Source organism: Schistocerca serialis, chromosome 10 (genome assembly GCF_023864345.2).
Source record: "Schistocerca serialis cubense isolate TAMUIC-IGC-003099 chromosome 10, iqSchSeri2.2, whole genome shotgun sequence".
NCBI classification, from domain to species: domain Eukaryota; kingdom Metazoa; phylum Arthropoda; class Insecta; order Orthoptera; family Acrididae; genus Schistocerca; species Schistocerca serialis.
In genome coordinates this window covers 199876081-199897182 of record NC_064647.1, presented here as the reverse complement: position 1 = coordinate 199897182, position 21102 = coordinate 199876081, and the positions used below count along the sequence as shown (strand labels likewise).

General features: G+C 43.7%; 1 protein-coding gene across 2 annotated transcripts in view; it reads left to right on the top strand.

Annotated features, from left to right (window-relative positions):
- The window catches only part of LOC126424832 (zinc finger protein with KRAB and SCAN domains 8-like), a 160762-nt gene that overhangs the window by 21203 nt on the left and 118457 nt on the right, over positions 1-21102 (top strand). For both annotated transcript variants that reach the window (XM_050087639.1, XM_050087640.1), the window contains exon 2: positions 13181-13249. In XM_050087639.1, coding sequence (XP_049943596.1) covers positions 13181-13249 — 69 coding nt within the window. The remainder of the gene's footprint in view (positions 1-13180; positions 13250-21102) is intronic.

The following is a 21102-nucleotide window of genomic DNA, read 5'->3' as shown; positions in this document are numbered from 1 at the left end:
TAGAGGACAAGTTCGGGGAGGTGGAGGGCTTGTCCAAAATGCGGTCAGGGTCAGTCTTAATAAAAACAGCATCCTCTGCCCAGTCACAAGCCTTGCTCGCTTGTACGAAGCTGGGGGATGTTTCTGTTACTATCACCCCACATAAAAGCTTAAATATGGTCCAGGGAATTATTTTTCACAGAGATCTCCTTTTACAGTCCGATGACGAGCTGCACGCCAACTTAGAGCAACGAGGGGTCCATTTCGCCTGGCACGTCCACCGGGGTCCGAGGGATCACCAAGTTGCCACCGGTGCCTTCATCTTGGCCTTCGAGGGTGACGCATTACCTGAGAAGGTCAAGGTGATGGTATACTGTTGTGATGTCAAGCCCTATATCCCTCCCCTGATGCGGTGCTTCAAGTGTTGGAAGTTCGGCCATATGTCTTCTCGCTGTGCTTCCAGCCTCATATGTCGCGATTGTGGTCGACCGTCCCATCCTGATACTCCATGTGCCCCGCCTCCCATCTGTGTCAACTGCGGGGAGCACCATCCTCCTTGCTCGCCGGACTGTAAGATTCTCCAGAAGGAGTGGAAAATAATGGAATACAAGGCCCTGGATAGGCTGACCTACACTGAGGCTAAGCGTAAGTTTGAACGACTGCATCCAGTACGAATGACGTCCACTTATGCCACCACTGTCGCTCCTGTTACAGTTCCTGTAGCTGCGCCACACACCGTTAGCTCTCAGAGCCAGAGAACCACACCTGCCCCCTTGATGGTGGGGGACACTACACTCCCTGTTGCTCCTGCTCTATCTACTTCAAGAGCAACGCCCCCGCAACCATCTGGGACATCAGTTCCCCCTTCCCAACCGGAGAAGCGTAAGACTTCTTCGGCTCCTGTTGCCAGGAAGGGGTCCCTTGGGGACCTCCCTTCGCAAGTTCCGACCGGTACAAAAGCGGACACTCGCAAGTGGCTCAAACAACCACTGGTCCCTGGTCGTAGGGCCTCACGGTGTTCGTCCGTTCCTGAGACTGACCCAGTGAAGCCCTCCCAGCCTGAACCACCGAAGGCAGAGCGAAGTAAGCTGAAAAAGAAAAAGGTACCCAAGAATCCCGACATTGCGGTGGCACCTGTCTCACCGCTTCCAACAAGCTCAGCGTCTGAGGACGAGGTCGAGATTCTGGCGTCTGCTGAAGACCTGGATCTCGCCGGTCCCTCAGACGCCATGGATGTCACTCGTGCGGGTTCTGAATCGGTGGCAGCGAGTGAACAAGCAGCGTAAATTGCATTCCTAGTCCCTTCACGCCTTCTCAGCCGTGGACAATTTCATACGCCAGTGGAACTGCAGCGGTTTTTTTCCACCATCTAGCTGAGCTCCGACAACTTATCAGCCTTCACTCTTTCTTCTGCATTGCTCTTCAGGAAACTTGGTTTCCAGCAATGCGAACCCCCGCCCTCCGTGGCTATCGGGGTTATTATAAGAACCGGGCAGCTTATGAAAGGGTGTCTGGTGGCGTCTGCATATATGTCCTTAACTCTCTTCACAGCGAGTCTGTCCCTCTACATACAGCTTTAGAGGCTGTCGCTGTTCAGGTGTGGACACCACAGGCTGTTACTGTCTGCAGTCTTTACCTTCCACCGGATGGTGATGTCGCGCAGCATGTCCTGGCTGCGCTGATAGCCCAATTGCCGCCACCTTTCTTGTTACTGGGCGACTTTAATGCCCATAACCCTCTGTGGGGTGGGTCAGTGGCAACAGGTCGAGGCGCCACCGTTGAGCATTTATTGGCGCAGCTCGATCTTTCGATTTTAAATGATGGTGCCTCCACACACTTCAGTGTGGCGCATGGCACGTACTCCGTCATTGACCTTTTGATCTGCAGCCCTAGCCTCTTACCGTCTGTCCAATGGAGGGTGCATGATGACCTGTGTGGTTGTGACCACTTTCCACTCTTTCTGTCACTACCACAGTGTCAGTGTTCTGGGCGGCCTTGCAGGTGGGCCATGAATAAGGCTGACTGGGACTTGTTTTCCTCCACTGCCGCTATTGAGCCTCTCTCTAGTGATGACATTGATGCGGTGGTTCAATCGGTCACCACCGGCATCGTTACTGCCGCTGAATCCGCCATTCCCTGTTCTTCTGGGTCCCCTCGGGGGCGGACTGTGCCTTGGTGGTCGCCTGAGATCGCTGAAGCGATTAAAGATTGCTGGCGGGTGCTCCAGTATCACAGGCGACATCCCTGCATTGAACACCTCATCACCTTCAAACGGCTGCGTGCGCAGGCCCGCCGCCTTATCTGCCGAAGCAAGCAGGTGTGCTGGGAGCGGTATGTGTCCACCATTGGCCTCCATGTCTCTCCATCGCAGGTCTGGGCCACGATCTGACGCCTCTATGGCTATCGGACCCCTGTCAGCATCCCTGCGCTCTCACTGGATGGAGCATTTTGCACAGACTCCGACGAAATTGCCAACAGCTTGGCAGAGCATTTTGCTCTTAGTTCCGCTTCTTCCAATTACCCATTGGCCTTCCGCTCCATTAAAGAGTGGATGGAATGTCGGAGTCTTTCTTTCCGCACCCACCATTCTGAATCCTACAGTGCTCCATTCAGTGAGTGGGAATTTCACAGTGCCCTTGCCGCTTGCCCTGATACCGTTCCTGGGCCAGATCACATTCACTGTCAGATGCTGAAACACCTTTCAGTGGACTGCAAGCGACACCTCCTCGACCTTTACAACCGTCTCTGGGTCGAGGGTGAGTTTCCGTCGCAATAGCGGGAAAGCATTTTCATCCCCGTTTTGAAACCGGGCAAGAGCCCTTTGGAGGTGGACAGCTACCGCCCCATTAGCCTCACCAACGTTCTTTGCAAGCTTCTAGAATGGATGGTGAGCCGACGCTTGAATTGGGTACTGGAGTCTCGGGGCCTTCTGGCTCCGTCTCAGGGTGGGTTCCGTAAAGGCCGCTCTGCCACCGACAATCTGGTGAGTCTGGAGTCGGCCATCCGTCCTGCCTTTGCCCTCCGTCAGCACCTGGTCACTGTCTTTTTTGATATGCGGAAGGCCTACGATACGACATGGCGTCATCGCATACTTTCTACGCTTCATGGATGGGGTCTTCGGGGCCGTCTGCTGATCTTTGTCCAAAATTTTCTGTTGTATCGTACCTTCCGCGTGCAAGTCGCGGCCTCTCATAGTTCCTCCCGAGTCCAGGAGAACAGGGTACCACAGGGATCTGTCCTCAGTGTCTGCCTGTTTTTAATCACAATAAACTGGCTCGCTGCAGCGGTGGGAAATTCTGTCTCCGCTTCCCTGTATGCTGACGACTTCTGCCTTTACTACAGCTCTATTGGCATTGCAGCTGTTGAACGTCAGCTACAGGGGGCTATCCGCAAGGCGCAGTCTTGGGCTGTAGCGCATGGTTTTCAGTTTTCGGCTGCCAAGACCCGCGTTATGCATTTCTGCCGGCGCCGAACAGTCCATCCTGAGCCGCGGCTTTATCTTGCCGACGAACTCCTTGCTGTGGTGGAGACCCACAGGTTTTTGGGTGTAGTTTTTGATGCCCGGCTGACTTGGCTGCCTCTTATTCGGCAGCTTAAACAGGCGTGTTGGCGGCATCTAAATGCTCTGAGATGCTTGAGCCACACCCGCTGGGGCGCCGACCGATCTACCCTGTTACTGCTCTACCAGGCGTTAATCCAGTCCCGTCTGGATTATGGGAGCCTGGCTTATGGCTCAGCTTCCCCATCTGCGTTGCGGGTGCTGGACCCAATACTACACAGCGGGATACGGCTGGCCACTGGTGCCTTCCGCACCAGCCCTGTGGACAGCGTACTTGTGGAGGCTGGTGTCCCTCCACTGCGATTGAGGCGCTAACATTTACTGGCCGCTTATGCTGCCCATGTTTTTAGCTTGCCTGGGCATCAAACTATCGTCTCCTGTTCCCGCCATCGGTCGTCCATCTGCCAGAACACCAGCCCCGGTCAGGTTGTACGATCGCGGTCCGTGTCAAAGAACTTCTCTCCGGGCTTCGGGTTTTCACTGTTCCACCTCCTTTCCGGGCCACTTTGCATACACCCCCATGGTGTGTTCCTTGTCCTTGCCTTTGGCTCGACTTGGCACAGGGCCCAAAGGACTCAGTCCCTCCAGAGGCCTTCAGCCGCCGCTTTTATTTCATCCTGGCCACGTATCAGGGCTCTGACGTTGTTTACACTGACGGTTCGATGGTTGCTGGTCATGTTGGTTATGCGCTAACTCTAGGGGACCATTCCGAACAATGTTCCTTGCCGGATGGCTGCAGTGTTTACACTGCTGAGCTGGTCGCCATCTTTCGAGCCCTAGAGTATATCCGCTCCTGCTCAGGTGAATCCTTAGTGATCTGTAGCGATTCCCTGAGCGGTTTACGAGCTCTCGACCAGTGTTTCTCTCGTTCTCGTCTGGTGATGGCTATCCAGGAGTCCCTGCATACTCTTGCCCATTGTGGCCGCTCTGTGGTCTTTGTGTGGACCCCCGGTCATGTCGGTATCCTGGGCAATGAACATGTTGACTGCATGGCGAAAGAGGCCACCAGTCAACCATCTCTGGATGTTGGCCTCCCAGATATTGATTTGAGGGCAGTCTTACGCCGCAAAGTTTTCGATTTATGGGACACTGAATGGCGCAACCTGCCCATGCCAAACAAACTCCATCATATCAAGGAGACGACGACTGTGTGGCGGTCATCTATGTGAGCCAACCGCAGGGACTCAGTCGTCCTTTGTCGACTCCGCATTGGCCACACCCGACTGACGCACAGTTATTTACTGTGTCGTGAGGATCCACCTCTTTGTCATTGTGGGGTGTCCTTGACGGTGGTCCATATTCTGTTGGAGTGTGCCCTTTTAACTGTGCTCAGGCAGACTTTTGCGCTGCCTGATACGCTCCCTGTGCTTTTAACTGACGACTCTGCCATAGCGGACTTAGTTTTGCGTTTTATTTGGGCAGGGGGATTTTATCGCTTAATGTAAGTGTGTGTGTTTTTGTGTTGATTCTGGCCTATGGCCTACGGTTGTAGTCTGATTTTTTAATGTGTTTCTCGGTGGTTGGCTTTTCCTTTTTTGTTTCTATGGTCGGCCAACCACCGTCACACACTGTGTGATTTTAGTTCGTCTTGTCTGGTCTTTGTCTAAGTTTTTCTTGTTCTGTGTTGTCTGTCTTCTCGTCTGTTGATCGTTTTTATTCTCTGTGGGTGTTTTTAGTATTTGGAAAAAGGGACCGATGACCGTAGCAGTCTGGTCCCTTTAATCCCACAAACCAATCAACCAAGACTCCCCAGATTTTTCCTTGTCTAAGGCTCCCCAGATGATCCTGCTTCTAGTCCAAGATAAACACATTCTTCTGATCATTTCGTAAGATTGTCAAATGTAAGTGTCCTTGTCCAGGTCTGCAGCCAATCACTTTGAGCGTTTTCAAGTCTTTTTTTTAATAAGTTATTTCTGGCTTCAAGACTTCATATGGGATTTTTCCCAAAGTGATCTTGTTGGGCATCTATTTCACATATAGTAGGCCGACATCAGAACTTCTCCCAAAACGTTGTTGGGGAAACCACCTTGGAATGGTAGACACCTCACAACGGATATAAGCGTTTTAGTTAGGCACTCTGCGTTTCCATTGGATGGGAGAGAGTAAACTGTGCTTTTCCAGTATAATATGCCCTCTTCCTTGTACAATTGTTCAGATTTGCTTTTGATGTACTCAGTCCCATTGTCCAATTGGAAACTTTGTCGTTTTCTCCCTGCCTCACTCTCTGTACATCCCTTAAACTCCACAAATGAGTCAAATGCGTCACTTGTCTACTTTAGCACTTTCACTCCCGAAATCTTGAGTGATCATCGAGTAAGTAGCATAGTAATGTGCTCCACCTAAGGAGATCAGTGTAATATACCCCACATTGCTTTGTACCAGTTCTAGAACATTTTCAGTAGTAGTTTGGCTTGGTGTGAAATGCTGTCTTTCATTTTTCCTTGCATACACACTTCGGATTTTTCTGTGTACTTAGTGGCTCCACATACTTTGGGTAAAGCTTCTCTGTGTTCAAGTCTTTGGTGCCACAAAATTTCTACCCATCTGGCTGTTGCTTCATTTTCCCCTTGTTGCTGTGTTTTGTCATTGTGGGCCATCACTTTATTGTTATTCACTTTACAGTATTCACAGTGCACTATGTAGACATTACTGCCTGATGAGCTTCCTCTCAACACTTCCTTCTCACCAACAGACACATTAACATCACCATTTTTCAGTGTAATGCACATTCTTTTCTTGTCCACTTGTTTAACAGACAAGAAGTTCACATCCAGTTCTTCCTCCAGAAGCACTTCTGTTGGTTGGATTGACCTATCCCCACATTACTTTTCTGCTCTCATGACAACAGTTCCGTTACCAGTTGCTTTAGTAACTTTCCTATCAGCCAGTTTCAGTTCTCCAAAGTTGCTCATCTCCAAGTTCTATAGTATCTCTTGGTGACTAGTCATATGATGTGATGCTCCTAAATCTAGAACCCACACCTTTCCATCAGCACCTCCTCCACTTTTGGTCACTATCATAGCCTCAATTTCATCATCTTCCTTTGCACTTGCACTTGAGTCTTCACTGTTTGGGTAATTCTTAACACTGTTGAGCTTACACCCACTTGTCCTGTATGTTGATTGCTCGGAAACATTCTGCTTGCTTGGTGCACCCACTCCTTGGTTTCCATGGAAATGTGGGCACTTCTTGGCAGTGTGATCTGCTTCACCACAGTGGTTTTGTTTATGATGTTTATAGTGGCTCCAGCGAAACTTATGTTCTTTATGACCTCCACTTTGTGCTGCATCTGCTTTGGCTTCTTCTTGGCTCTTAGTAGACTTCAGATCTGGTTCCAGGTGCTTCTCTTCTAATTCTAGTCGGTTGATGACTAGGTCTGTGGTCAATCTGCCTTCATCTCTTTCTAAACTTCTAATGAGGTGAAACTTCCTGGCAGATTAAAACTGTGTGCCCGACCGAGACTCGAACTCGGGACCTTTGCCTTTCGCGGGCAAGTGCTCTCCATCTGAGCTACCGAAGCACGATTCACGCCCGGTCCTCACAGCTTTACTTCTGCCAGTATCTCGTCTCCTACCTTCCAAACTTTACAGAAGCTCTCCTGCGAACCTAGCAGAACTAGCACTCCTGAAAGAAAGGATATTGTGGAGACATGGCTTAGCCACAGCCTGGGAGATGTTTCCAGAATGAGATTTTCTCTCTGCAGCGGAGTGTGCACTGATATGAAACTTCCTGGCAGATTAAAACTGTGTACCCGAGTTCGAGTCTCGGTCGGGCACACAGTTTTAATCTGCCAGGAAGTTTCATATCAGCGCACACTCCGCTGCAGAGTGAAAATCTCATTCTAATGAGATATTCATACTTCTCCAGATGCAGTCCTAGAAGTACGCAGCGTGCAACTGTCTTTCCATTAAATGTAAAGCCTTCCTGCTTCACTAATTTATTGGCAACTGGTATTCTTCGTTACATAGTCATCCATAGTCATATCATCTTCTTTCTTCATGTTTACTAAGTCCCTCATCTTGGATATAGTGTTAAGTAGGTCATTGTTGCACAGTGTATTCTTTCCAGTTTCCCCTATGCTTCCTTCACCAGTTACGGAGTGCCAATTGTCCCTAGGTAGTGGTCTCTCCGCATCTAACTGATTGTAACATATTCCAAATCCAGGTTCTATGACGTCCCATGCTTCACGATATTGTATCAGTGAACAACCATGAACTGACCACGTGAAATAGTTATTGCTACATTGGCGATCGATCTTCACAGATGGTTCGATCATTCCAAATTGTTTCCTTTCTCATTAGCTAAGCTAGAACATCAGATACATTGTCTTCACCAGTTCTTGTACCTCAAGTTCTTTTTTTCATTGAACTCAAAACATACTCACCACACCTGTGCACTGAGCTCATAACCTTTTGTAATTTTTACGTGTACAGCAAGTATTGACATATGGATGTGGTTGGGCCGATGAATTAACAAAAACACACACACACACACACACACACACACACACACACACACACACATTGTCAGAATGACATTTCTACTCTTGGTTTTGAGGAATATTTGGCTGATGTTTTGCAAATATGTAGCAATTTCTGAGAGTACAGTTTCAATTGGGACGTAACAACACAGCTTAAATTGCTGGGAGTGAAACAGTGACATTTATATTCTTCATATATGGCTGTTATTCTCCGAATAGGTAACAATTTGCATAGGTGTGGTTAGGCTGGGATACAAGAGCGCAACTCGAATTGCCACAAAAAGCTGTTTGTAATGATAGGCTGATCTTTAGTTGCGAGTTGGAACTGCAGCATACATGAAAGCAAAAAAATCTGGTTGTGGTGGCAGTGTGATCTGTTGCTTAGCCCAAGGTGTAGGTAGGTTGGAAGGTAACTGATTGGTTGTGAGTTGGCGAAGCACATGAATGTGAAAGCAGAACACGTGGTTTTGTTGACAGATGTATCTGCAGCATTCCCTGAGATCTAGTTTAGGTTGGGAGGTAACAGCTTGGTTGAAAGTTGGTGAAGCCAACAAATGTGGAAGAAAAAAAATCTGGCTGTAGTGAGAAATTGATGTGTAACCAGCCCGAAGTGTAGATTGGGTCAGAAGGTGACAGTCTGGTTGTGAGATAGCAAAGCCAACAAATGTTTAATGCTAGAACACAAACACTCTTCAATTATCTAATCTTACAAAGGTTCATAATTTTTACGACATTAAAAAAAAGTAAGCAAAATTTGGTAACACATTTTATCAATTATTAATTACCACTAATAAACCACACAGGCCACAGTCTATGATCACAGAAACAATAGTTTTGGACAACAATGACAACATATATTTTGAACAATTAGTGCATAATTGCACTTGATGCTCTTTGCAAAATGCCTTACAACAAACAGCGCAAAACGTTGTTGTCATTCTTCTCTTTTTTGATGGACAGATGTGGCAGATAGTTCTCCTTGGGGCAGATGTTATTCCAACATTTCCACCAATGTTCTCACGATGGTATTCCATTCCAAGGACAGACAGTATAGTGAGGCGCATGTCATTTGATATTCTTGGTATGTGTAGCCTGCTTTGCATCCGTGATGAGAGTAGCTCTTCACTCAGTCGTATTAGGAAGGATTTCCTGTTTAGGACATTCTCCTTTTCACGGGTGGTGTTATGAACATGGATTACCCACATATTAATACACACAATGTTCAGAATTCCATAAAAGACACACAAAGGCCAGATTTTAGTCTTCCGGCTGCAAGAAATGTTGCGAGACATCAGATCTAATGAGTCAACGCCACCTTCTGTGTCGTCGTGGCAATGAATCATCTTAGTCCAGCTGTTATTTTTAGTTAACATTGTATGTTCCTTTTCTATTGTTTGGAAACTTTGAACCCCAGGAAAGAATCCTGTAGCTTAGAATTGAGTGTACATAGAAATACAGTACTATGTCACCACAAGACACTGGCTTTTTCACACTGTTGATATAGTCCTAAGAGCCTAAAATACTGATGAATTCTTTATGCCAATATTGTTGTGTGTTCATTCCATGTTACCCAAAATATTTTGTTTGTTATGCAGGTTTATCACATGTGCTTATTGCAATAGAGTAGTTTCCTCTCATTACTCTGATATGCCTCCTTTTTTTATGTTTATTATTAAGGTGCGTAACATTAAAAACCCCCCATGAACCATGGACCTTGCCGTTGGTGGGGAGACTTGCGTGCCTCAGCGATACAGATGGCTGTACCGTAGGTGCAACCACAACGGAGGGGTATCTGTTGAGAGGCCAGACAAACATGTGGTTCCTGAAGAGGGGCAGCAGCCTTTTCAGTAGTTGCAGGGGCAACAGTCTGGATGATTGACTGATCTGGCCTTGTAACATTAACCAAAACGGCCTTGCTGTGCTGGTACTGCGAACGGGTGAAAGCAAGGGGAAACTACAGCCGTAATTTTTCCCGAGGACATGCAGCTCTACTGTATGATTAAATGATGATGGCGTCCTCTTGGGTAAAATATTCCAGAGGTAAAATAGTCCCCCATTCGGATCTCCGGGCGGGGACTACTCAGGAGGGCGTCGTTATCAGGAGAAAGAAAACTGGCGTTCTACGAATCGGAGCGTGGAATGTCAGATCCCTTAATCGGGCAGGTAGGTTAGAAAATTTAAAAAGGGAAATGGATAGGTTAAAGTTAGATATAGTGGGAATTAGTCAAGTTTGGTGGCAGGAGGTACAAGACTTTTGGTCAGGTGATTACAGGGTTATAAATACAAAATCAAATAATAGGAATGCAGGAGTAGGTTTAATAATGAATAAAAAAATAGGAGTGTGGGTTAGCTACTACAAACAGCATAGTGAACGCATTATTGTGGCCAAGATAGACACAAAGCCGATGCCTACTACAGTAATACAAGTTTATATGCCAACTAGCTCTGCAGATGATGAAGAAATTGATGAAATGTATGACGAGATAAAAGAAATTATTCAGGTAGTGAAGGGAGACGAAAATTTAATAGTCATGGGTGACTGGAATTCGTCGGTAGGAAAAGGGAGAGAAGGAAACATAGTAGGTGAATATGGATTGGGGGGGAAGGAATGAAAGAGGAAGCCGCCTTGTAGAATTTTGCACAGAACATAACTTAATCATAGCTAACACTTGGTTTAAGAATCATGAAAGAAGGTTGTATACATGGAAGAACCCTGGAGATACTAAAAGGTATCAGATAGATTATATAATGGTAAGATAGAGATCTAGTAACCAGGTTTTAAATTGTAAGACATTTCCAGGGGCAGATGTGGACTCTGACCACAATCTATTGGTTATGACCTGTAAATTGAAACTGAAGAAACTGCAAAAAGGTGTGAATTTAAGGAGATGGGACCTGGATAAACTGAAAGAACCAGAGGTTGTAGAGAGTTTCAGGGAGAGCATAAGGGAACAATTGACAGGAATGGGGGAAAGAAATACAGTAGAAGAAGAATGGGTGTCTCTGAGGGATGAAGTAGTGAAGGCAGCAGACGATCAAGTAGGTAAAAAGACGAGGGATAATAGAAATCCTTGGGTAACAGAAGAAATATTGAATTTAATTGATGAAAGGAGAAAACATAAAAATGCAGTAAATGAAGCAGGCAAAAAGGAGTACAAACGTCTCAAAATGATATCGACAGGAAGTGCAAAATGGCTAAGCAGGGATGGCTAGAGGACAAATGTAAGGATGTAGAAGCTTGTCTCACTAGGGGTAAGGTAGATACTGCCTACAGGAAAATTAAAGAGACCTTTGGAGAGAAGAGAACCACTTGTATGAATATCAAGAGCTCAGATGGCAACCCAGTTCTAAGCAAAGAAGGGAAGGCAGAAAGGTGGAAGGAGTATATAGAGGGTTTATACACGGGCGATGTACTTGAGGACAATATTATGGAAACGGGAGAGGATGTAGATGAAGACGAAATGGGAGATAAGATACTGCGTGAAGAGTTTGACAGAGCACTGAAAGACCTGAGTTGAAACAAGGCCCCAGGAGTAGACAACATTCCATTAGAACTACTGATGGCCTCGGGAGAGCCAGTCATGACAAAACTCTACCATCTGGTGAGCACGATGTATGAGACAAGTGAAATACCCTCAGACTTCAAGAAGAATATAATAATTCCAATCCCAAAGAAAGCAGGTGTTGACAGATGTGCAAATTAGCGGACTATCAGTTTAGTAAGTCACAGCTGCAAAATACTAATGCGAATTCTTTACAGACGAATGGAAAAACTGGTAGAAGCCGACCTCGGGGAAGATCAGTTTGGATTCCGTAGAAATGTTGGAACACGTGAGGCAATACTGACCTTACGACTTATCTTAGAAGAAAGATTAAGAAAAGGCAAACCTACGTTTCTAGCATTTGTAGACTTAGAGAAAGCTTTTGACAATGTTAACTGGAATACTCTCTTTCAAATTCTGAAGGTCGCAGGGGTAAAATACAGGGAGCGAAAGGCTATTTACAATTTGTACAGAAACCCGATGGCAGTTATAAGAGTTGAGGGGCATGAAAGGGAAGCAGTGGTTGGGGAAGGAGTGAGACAGGGTTGTAGCCTCTCCTCGATGTTATTCAATCTGTATATTGAGCAAGCAGTAAAGGAAACAAAAGAAAAATTCGGAGTAGGTATTAAAATTCATGGAGAAGAAGTAAAAACTTTGAGGTTCGCCGATGACATTGTAATTCTGTCAGAGACGGCAAAGGACTTGGAAGAGCAGTTGAACGGAATGGACAGTGTCTTGAAAGGAGGATATAAGATGAACATATACAAAAGCAAAACGAGGATAATGGAATGTAGTCAAATTAAGTCGGGTGATGCTGAGGGAATTAGGTTAGGAAATGAGACACTTAAAGTAGTAAAGGAGTTTTGCTATTTAGGGAGTAAAATAACCGATGATGGTCGAAGTAGAGAGGATATAAAATGTAGACTGGCAATGGCAAGGAAAGCGTTTCTCAAGAAGAGAAATTTGTTAACATCAAGTATAGATTTAAGTGTCAGGAAGTCGTTTCTGAAAGTATTTGTATGGAGTGTAGCCATGTATGGAAGTGAAACATTGACGATAACTAGTTTGGACAAGAAGAGAATAGAAGCTTTCGAAATGTGGTGCTACAGAAGAATGCTGAAGATAAGGTGGGTAGATCACGTAACTAATGAGGAGGTACTGAATAGGATTGGGGAGAAGAGAAGTTTGTGGCACAACTTGACTAGAAGAAGGGATCGGTTGGTAGGACATGTTTTGAGGCATCAAGAGATCACAAATTTAGCATTGGAGGGCAGCGTGGAGGGTAAAAATCGTAGAGGGAGACCAAGAGATGAATACACTAAGCAGATTCAGAAGGATGTAGGTTGCAGTAGGTACTGGGAGATGAAGAAGCTTGCACAGGATAGAGAACCATGGAGAGCTGCATCAAATCAGTCTCAGGACTGAAGACCACAACAACAACAACAACATTAAAACTTAAGTTTGCTCGTCCGTACCCCTTTTATTCATTGCAAATGGCACCAAATTATGTAAAGGTGGCTCTGTGTACATTATTTTCTGTTGTTTAGTGGTCATGATACCACTTAAGTGTGTGTATGGACATCATAGTTAATGAGAGTAACTCATTGTACTCCTTTTCAGTGTCTGCAGGACTGGGAGATGCCAGATGGACATGGTAGTATGCAGGATCCACAAAACACTGACACAGAGGTAAGTATGTCTTTACTTTTATATTCCTCTTATGTTTCTGTGGATAATGGCATTGCATAGTTTAGAATAGTAATTTGTTTATTCTCCATAGAAAAATACAAGATTTGTTTCAAATTTCGAACACACGTTACAAATCGTGTCATAAATTGCTGGAAACAGTTATAAAAACGTAATCTATCTCAATTACATATGGATAGTATGTTGAAAAGAAAGGCAGTCTACTCCTCAGAAAGGCATTATTCTATACTATAAAAAACTTATTAGTAAAATACTGCCTTAGAGCAACTTCACTTTTGGGTACTTTGGAAGTCTGTTAAGCAATTTAATGCCTATGTCGTAGGGGCTGTTGTCTGTGCCTTTTGTATGATGCTATGCCAGTCTAAAACTTAGTTTAAGATATTGTATTATTGCTTGTATTTTAATATTAGTTGCACAATTTTAACAGTTGGGGTAACTCATCTTTAACTCTCGAGCCATCGCACCTTTCTTGTAACATGAGGCATTGCGTGGGGTCATGAGCGGTTAAACAGCATCTTATTGCTGTTATATATTTTGGTATTATTTTATAGGATTTAGTTATGTAATAGGTCCATAATGAAATAAATAAGTAATTGTAAATTAATTATTTATTTACACTATGTAAACATTGTCTCTTTGGAACAAGTTTATCATGATATTTATTTATTTATGAAAACCAAGCAATTTCTTTAAATCTTGCAGTTATTTGAGTTCAACACAGACATGAAACTATAAGAAATAGAGAGTAACATGAACTGATAAAAAATGTATGAACTTTCACACATCTGAGTGTGCCTAGTTTTCATTACGGATACAGCCTGTACATTCTGCTTTGGTATGAGTTGGGCATATATTACCCTTGCAAAAATGACAAATAGCTTTTAATTTTCTATCTGCTCATCTTGGACAGTGAATGCAATGTTTTCTTGTTGGTATGGACTCGTTATCGTCAGGTGGTACATCCTGAACAGTAGGCATGAATCACTTTATACACTGTTTCAACTCATGAGACAAAGTCATTATAGTTCCTCATAATTGCAGTTGAGTGTGACACAGTTCAAATGCCAATGTTTTCAAGAAAATTTTACATTCCATTTTGTGTACCTGATTGACTGTGTCCAGTATTATGTGAGCATTCAGTGCACCAATGTTCCGAAAAGTAAAGAGCAGCCACAGTGGCCATCAGTGGCAAACTTGTGCAACTGAGTAGCTGCGGATAAGTTGGTCCACTACATCAATGCCCCCTTTTGTTTTATTGTAAAAGCTTATAATTTCAGGAAGTTTTTTGGGGGCACTATCATCTATGATGCCAGTGTGATGCATTGTTGAAAGAAGTATTAATGTTTTGTTCTTCTTTGGGCAATAAGACAGCAAAGTGATTGTTGGTTGATAGTCAAAAATTGTTGAACATTCTTGCATACCCTTCTGCTTGAATTCACTTGGAATTTCAGGTTTATTTTATCGAAGTGTACCCACCACTGTCAGTCTGTGATCTCGCAGCAGTTCTTCATCCAAAAGAACACTTGTGAACCAATTGTTCATGGTCATATTTCGTTTAGTACCTGATATGGGAGCAATTAGCTGCATGACAAGTGCGTTGGTCGAAGTGTCTTGATAAATAGGTCCTTCCGGCTGTTTACCAATGTAAATCTCTCATTTTCTGGCGTAAAACGTAGCAGCATCTACTAAAGAAAACACCTTGAATCCACATTTTTCAGGTTTGCTGGGCATGTATGGACGAAATCAGCATGATCCTCTGAAATTCTCTAGCATCTCAGCCACTGTTACGTACTCATTGTTTCTGTAATGTTTCTCACAATTGTTGACAAAGACAGTGTATAACCACTTGATCGGTGCCAACTTGTCTGTCAGATTTCACTCTCCACGTGTGTGAATGGCATCAAATCTAAGAGCTCTAAGTAAAAATTGAAATCACTGTTTAGACATAACAGAATAACAAAAATCGAGGCCAGTTCCATCAGTAATCCAAATGTCATCAGTCGAAGTATGTGACGACTTATATAGCCCTGTTATGTACAAGACACCAAACAAAGCTTTCAACTCAGTCAAATTTGTAAGCCCACCATCTCGTTCTGTCATTATTTATCTGCATTGATGTTATTTTTATATTTGTGCAGTCTACTATGCAACATTTCTAAGTCAATAAATTATAACCAAGATTCTAAAGGGTTACTAGTCTCACGTGCTGCACCTTGGGGACCTTGTTGTTCTGTGAAAATATTATGAAGTCATCTTCTAACAGCCTGTTGGTAGGGAGTTTTTTTCCACTTGCAAATAACAGTGTAGGTTCCATCTCTTTGTCTTCTTTTGACAGAATAGAAATTATGTGACGATAAATTCGATAATGAAATGTCATCTTCGTCACTATTTGAGGATTTTGGCAGTTGAAGATGTTCTTGAGGATTGTCATCTTCACAGTCTTGTTCTGAGTCTGTGTCATGATCACCAACTTCCACTGAAAAATCAACATTCTCTTCTCCATCACCAATAATTTCATCGTTTTCCTCTTCCAGCCATCTCAGAATTTGTTTGTGCTGTCGTTCATCCATGTTTATTTTATTTGAACTGCTCTACAACAAAACGAATCAACGCCAGTCGTTTCATGGGATCTCTCGAAGCCTCGTGCAGAAACACACGTCTGTACCTAATGGCACACACGCAGAACAATTGTTGCCAGCACAGATTGTTGTCCCTTTTAGGAAGCTAAAAGAGTAACAGACGCCTGGAAAAATTATAAAAAGTACGTAATTGGCATTTATGTAGAAGCTAGCTTCTGAAGACCCCACACGATGGGTTGAGGATTAGGAAGGTCTTCATTGCTCAAAAACATGCTGTAAAAATAATGTATGGTACTCACCCATGATCATCTTGTAGACATCTGGTAGGCATTCTGACTGCTGCTTCACAGTTTATTTATTCCCTCATGAAGTTAACTATAAATAATCCACTGCAGTTCAAAAAGAACAATGATGTACATAATTACAATAGCAAAGGGAAAATTGAAATTAATTACTCTACATTATGGTTTCCTTTCATACAGAAAGGGCTGCACAATGTTGCATCTAAAATTTTTTATATTTTATCCATTTACTTTTTATTATAAATGTCTGACAGATAGCAAAGTAAAATTTGAACAGAAAAAGTTTCTCCTTGACAACTCCTATTCCATGTATGAATTTCTGTTATTGAAATGTGTAAAAGATGATGGGTAGGAATTACTCTTTAATTAAGAAAAAAGAAGATAATAAATGTTCAGCATGTAGCTATATTTATGAATGATCTGTGATGTAAATATAAAATGGCTTGTTCCACCACCATGGCAATTTATCATGCACATGGCCTACGGAACATGAGACTCACTAACTAGTATTTTGTAAGCTGCAAAGCAGCAGTAGTAAACTTTGGAACTCTGTCTCTGGCTTACGTATTTCTTTTGCAAGAAACTGTCAAGTCCAGCATATAACTGTTTCCTGTTTTTAGAGTATAGATTATATCTCCACATCTTTCCTTTTCTAGGTTTTGTCTTCTGTTCCTCACATATGCTAAAAATAGAATGGTGTACATATATATGTTTGTATCATTTTGCTTTGCTCTGGTTTGTAGTTAAAAGATAAAGAAGTTTGCTTTTCACAGTAGCAACTTCTCAGTATTTGCAGCCTCAGCTCTTAAATATGTTTCATTTATGGTGCTGAGCTGCTCCATCAACTCTTACCCTATAGTCAGATGTACTCTAAAATAGCTATTGGTTATTGATACTGAGCTGACCATTTCTTTGTGTAGTGTTGGCAGAAGAGCCAACACTGTGCTTCTAGAGGAGGCCGAAATGCACGCGTTTAATTACACGCTGACTGGCGTGAGGTCTGGAACAGGACAATATCTTGAGAATTGCAAATAAAGTACGTAGATGATGTAATACTTAACTTTAATCCACAATTGTAGAACATCGCTCTTGATGATACATGCTTCACATAATAAATATCAATTGAATACGGCGCCTTGATAGGTCGTAGCAAATGTAGCTGAAGGCTATGCTAACTATCATCTCAGCAAATGAGAGTGTAGTTGTCAGTGAACCATTGCTATGAACGTCGGCTGTACAACTGGGGCGAGTGCCAGGACGTCTCTCTAGACCTGCCGTGTGGTGGCGCTCGGTCTGCAATCACAGACAGTGGCGACACGCGGGTCCGACGTATACTAATGGACCGTGGCCGATTTAAAGGCTACCACCTAGCAAGTGTGGTGTCTGGCGGTGACACCACATTTTGTATTATTGATTTTCAACTGTGTTGTGCCATAAAGGGAATAGGGCCAGTGGCATACTTAAGTGTTTCAGAGGAATGTTGTGAGAGCTTTCCAGGAGTTATGGTGGGAACAGAAGAAGGTGTGTCAACTGTTTGTATTACATAGCCAATGAGAGAGTAGCAGCTAGACAATGTGTTTCGAAGTAATACATTTGGAGGAAGGGTGAAACATTGCTGCAAATGAAGATTATAAATTTAATTGCTCCTTGCAGATGTTTAAACTGTGCTATCACCTGCAAACCAAGGAGAGCATCGCAACCCTTGATATATTCAAAAAAGCATTGGAACATTTCTCTGCTCAATGTTGCTACACAATTGATCTGTGTAAGCACACTGAGGAAGTGGATCAGAGTTTATAATCAAATCATGGGGAAGTTAGGGGACCAATGTTTTTTAATTAAATCATGAGAGAAGGTAGGTGAAACAATGTTTATTAATATATCAAACAAGCGACTCTGTATTAATAAATCAAACAATGGAGAATCCAGGATGGAATTTATCAATATTATGAGAAGGAAAGTTGCTACTCACCATATAGAGGAGATGCTGTGTTGCAGATAGGCACAACAAAAAGACTCTCACAATTAATGCGTTCAGCCATTTAGGCTTTCATCAATGACACACACACACGCACGCACGCGCACACACACACACACACACACACACACACACACACACACACACACACACACACGCAAACGTAACTGTCACATACACAGTTGCAGTCTCAGGCAACTGGAATCACACCTGAGACTGCAGTCGTGTGTGTGATTTGCGTTTGCATGAGTGTGTGCATATGTGTGTCTATTGCTGACAAAGGTCTTAATGGCCAAAAAATTTAATTGTGAAAGTCTTTTTGTTGTGCCAATGTGTGACTCAGCATCTTCGCTATATTGTGAGTAGCTACTTTCCTTCTCTGTATTAATAAACATTTACCTACCTTCCCACACGATTAAGTTTAAAAACACTGATTCACTTACTCAGTGTGCTCGCACAGATCGATTGCGTAGTCATTCCACCACTATGTTGGATACATTTTTAGGTCTTTGCAATTAATCCTTGAGATATGCACCAACAGCCAACATCACAATGCCATACTAAATCACCTAAATCTCTCCACTTTAGAGCACTCGCTCTTGTAATCACAAAATACTTCTCTCAAAACTCATTAATACGCCTAAAAACTACAAAGAAAACAATTATTTCAATTTCTGTGCTAGAATTATGAGGATCGTTCCAAAAGTAATGCCTCTTTTTTATTCATGGAAACCACAGGAGATACATAAATCACAACAGCACAGCTAAATGGAGCAATATTTCAGTTATAGCTGTCATTTGGTCATCACAATTTGTTTTGCACTTTTGCCAACAATGAACCAGAGCCTGCGTGCCACGCTTGTAAAAATTGGGACCAACTGAGGCTAACCATTTCCTCATAGCTTTGACAGCATCCGAGTTTTGAAACTGTTTGCTACTTAGTCCATCTTTCAGAGGCCCAAAGAGATGGAAGTCTGAAGGTGCTAAATTGGAACTGTATGGTGGATGTGGTAATTTTGCAATGAGTTGTGTGGTCAAACTGGTGTGGGGCCTGGTGTTGTCATGTTGCAGGTGAAAGCCGGTCATCTTCTCTGGCGTTACCCTGGAAATTTGAGCTTTCAGCTTAGTCAGTGTCGTCTTGTAGCACACTGAATTGACAATTTCTCCAGGCTCCAGGACATCCAAAAGGATCACACCCTGACTGTCCCAGATGATTTTGCCCATAACTTTGCCTTCAGGCGACTGCATCTTGAATTTCTTCTTTGGTGGAGAATTTGCATGTTGCCATTCCGTGCTCTGTCTTTCGGGTTTCGGCTCATAGTGGTGACACCACATCTCATCTCCGATGACAATGCTTTTCAGAAAAATGTCAGCTTCTACTTCATATTCGTCGAGCAGATCCCGACAAATTTCCACTTGATGAGTTTTTTGTTCTTTTGTAAGCATGCCTGGGACCCATTTTGCACAGACTTTGCGATGACCAAGATGTTCCAACGTTGTTTCCTAGGTGTTACACCCAACATTCAGCTTTGCACACAATTCTCCGCCGATCAACATGTATGAGTTGATCAAGACGCTCTTCACTGTGAGGGATGACAGGTGTGCAGAGTCAGCTGGGTCATGGCTTGTCATGCACACCATTTTCACCACCTTGAAAGTGCCATATCCGTTGTCTCACATTGCTCACATCTATTGTATCTTCTCCATACACATTTAGCAAGTGTGGATTGATTTCAGTCGGCGCAATTTCTTTATCAGTGGGAGACTCAACCACACATCGCTGTTTTATACATGCGTCCATATCAGACTCCATTGTAGAACACTCCTCTGCTGGCACCAGCTACTGCAGAATGACAGAATCACTTGCAAATGAAAGAGGAAGGTTCAAGCATTAGCACTGCACTGACGACAAGTGGCGTGGACATCCAAAGTCATCAAAAAAAAAATAGATGATGTTACTTTCAGACTGACACTCGTAGATCGCCCCTCTCTTCACCTCTCATTGCTTATGTCAAAGAATCACCCCATTGGCTACACAAACTGATGTGTTTCCAACTGTTGGGCAGTAGATAAGCACCACCATGACTGCCACTGGCCCTGTTCTAGACTTAAGCTAAGGGAATGCTATAACTCTTGGGAAGTCAGCCTTGAGGAAACATGGAAAATTGTCCTTAAGCACACTTAAAAGTGGTGGTGGTGGTGCGGTGGGGGGGGGGGGGGGGGGGGGGGGGAAGGAGAGGGAAGGAGGGACTGAGTGAAGCATTTCCCAACAAAAATTATACAGTTTACAATGAGATAGAACACTGTCAGGATTAGAGAAAATTCAGACACCACATTTTGAGAAGTCCTCCATTGTGTGGAATCCAGAAGAGTGTAAAACAGTTCACAAATATACAGTGAAGCACCAAAGGAACTGGTACAGGCATGCATATTCATTATGGTGACATGTAAACAGGCGGAATACGGCACTGTGGCTGGCAGCACCTACCCGTATAAGACAAAAAGTGCCTGACACAGTTGTTAGATCGGTTACTGCCGCTACAGTTGCAGGTTATCAACATTTAAGTGAGTTTGAATTTGGTGTTATAATAGTCGGTGCATGATCAATGGGAGACAGTTTTTCCGAGGTAATGATGAAGTGGGGATATTCCTGTGTGACCATTTCACAAGTGTACCATGAATGTGCAGTAAAACATCAAATCTCCGACATCGCTGTGGCCGTAAAAAGATCCTACAAGAATGGGACCGACATTGACTCAAGAGAATCGTTCAACGTGACAGAAGTGCAACCCTTCTGGAAATTGCTGCAGATTTCAATGCTGGGCCATCAACACGTATCAGCATGTGAACCATTCAATGAAGCGTCATCGATATGGGCTTTTGGAGCGGAAGGCCCACTCGTATGTGCCCTTGATGACACAAAGCTTTACACCTTACCTGGGCCATCAACACCTGTTAATGACTGAAGACATGTTG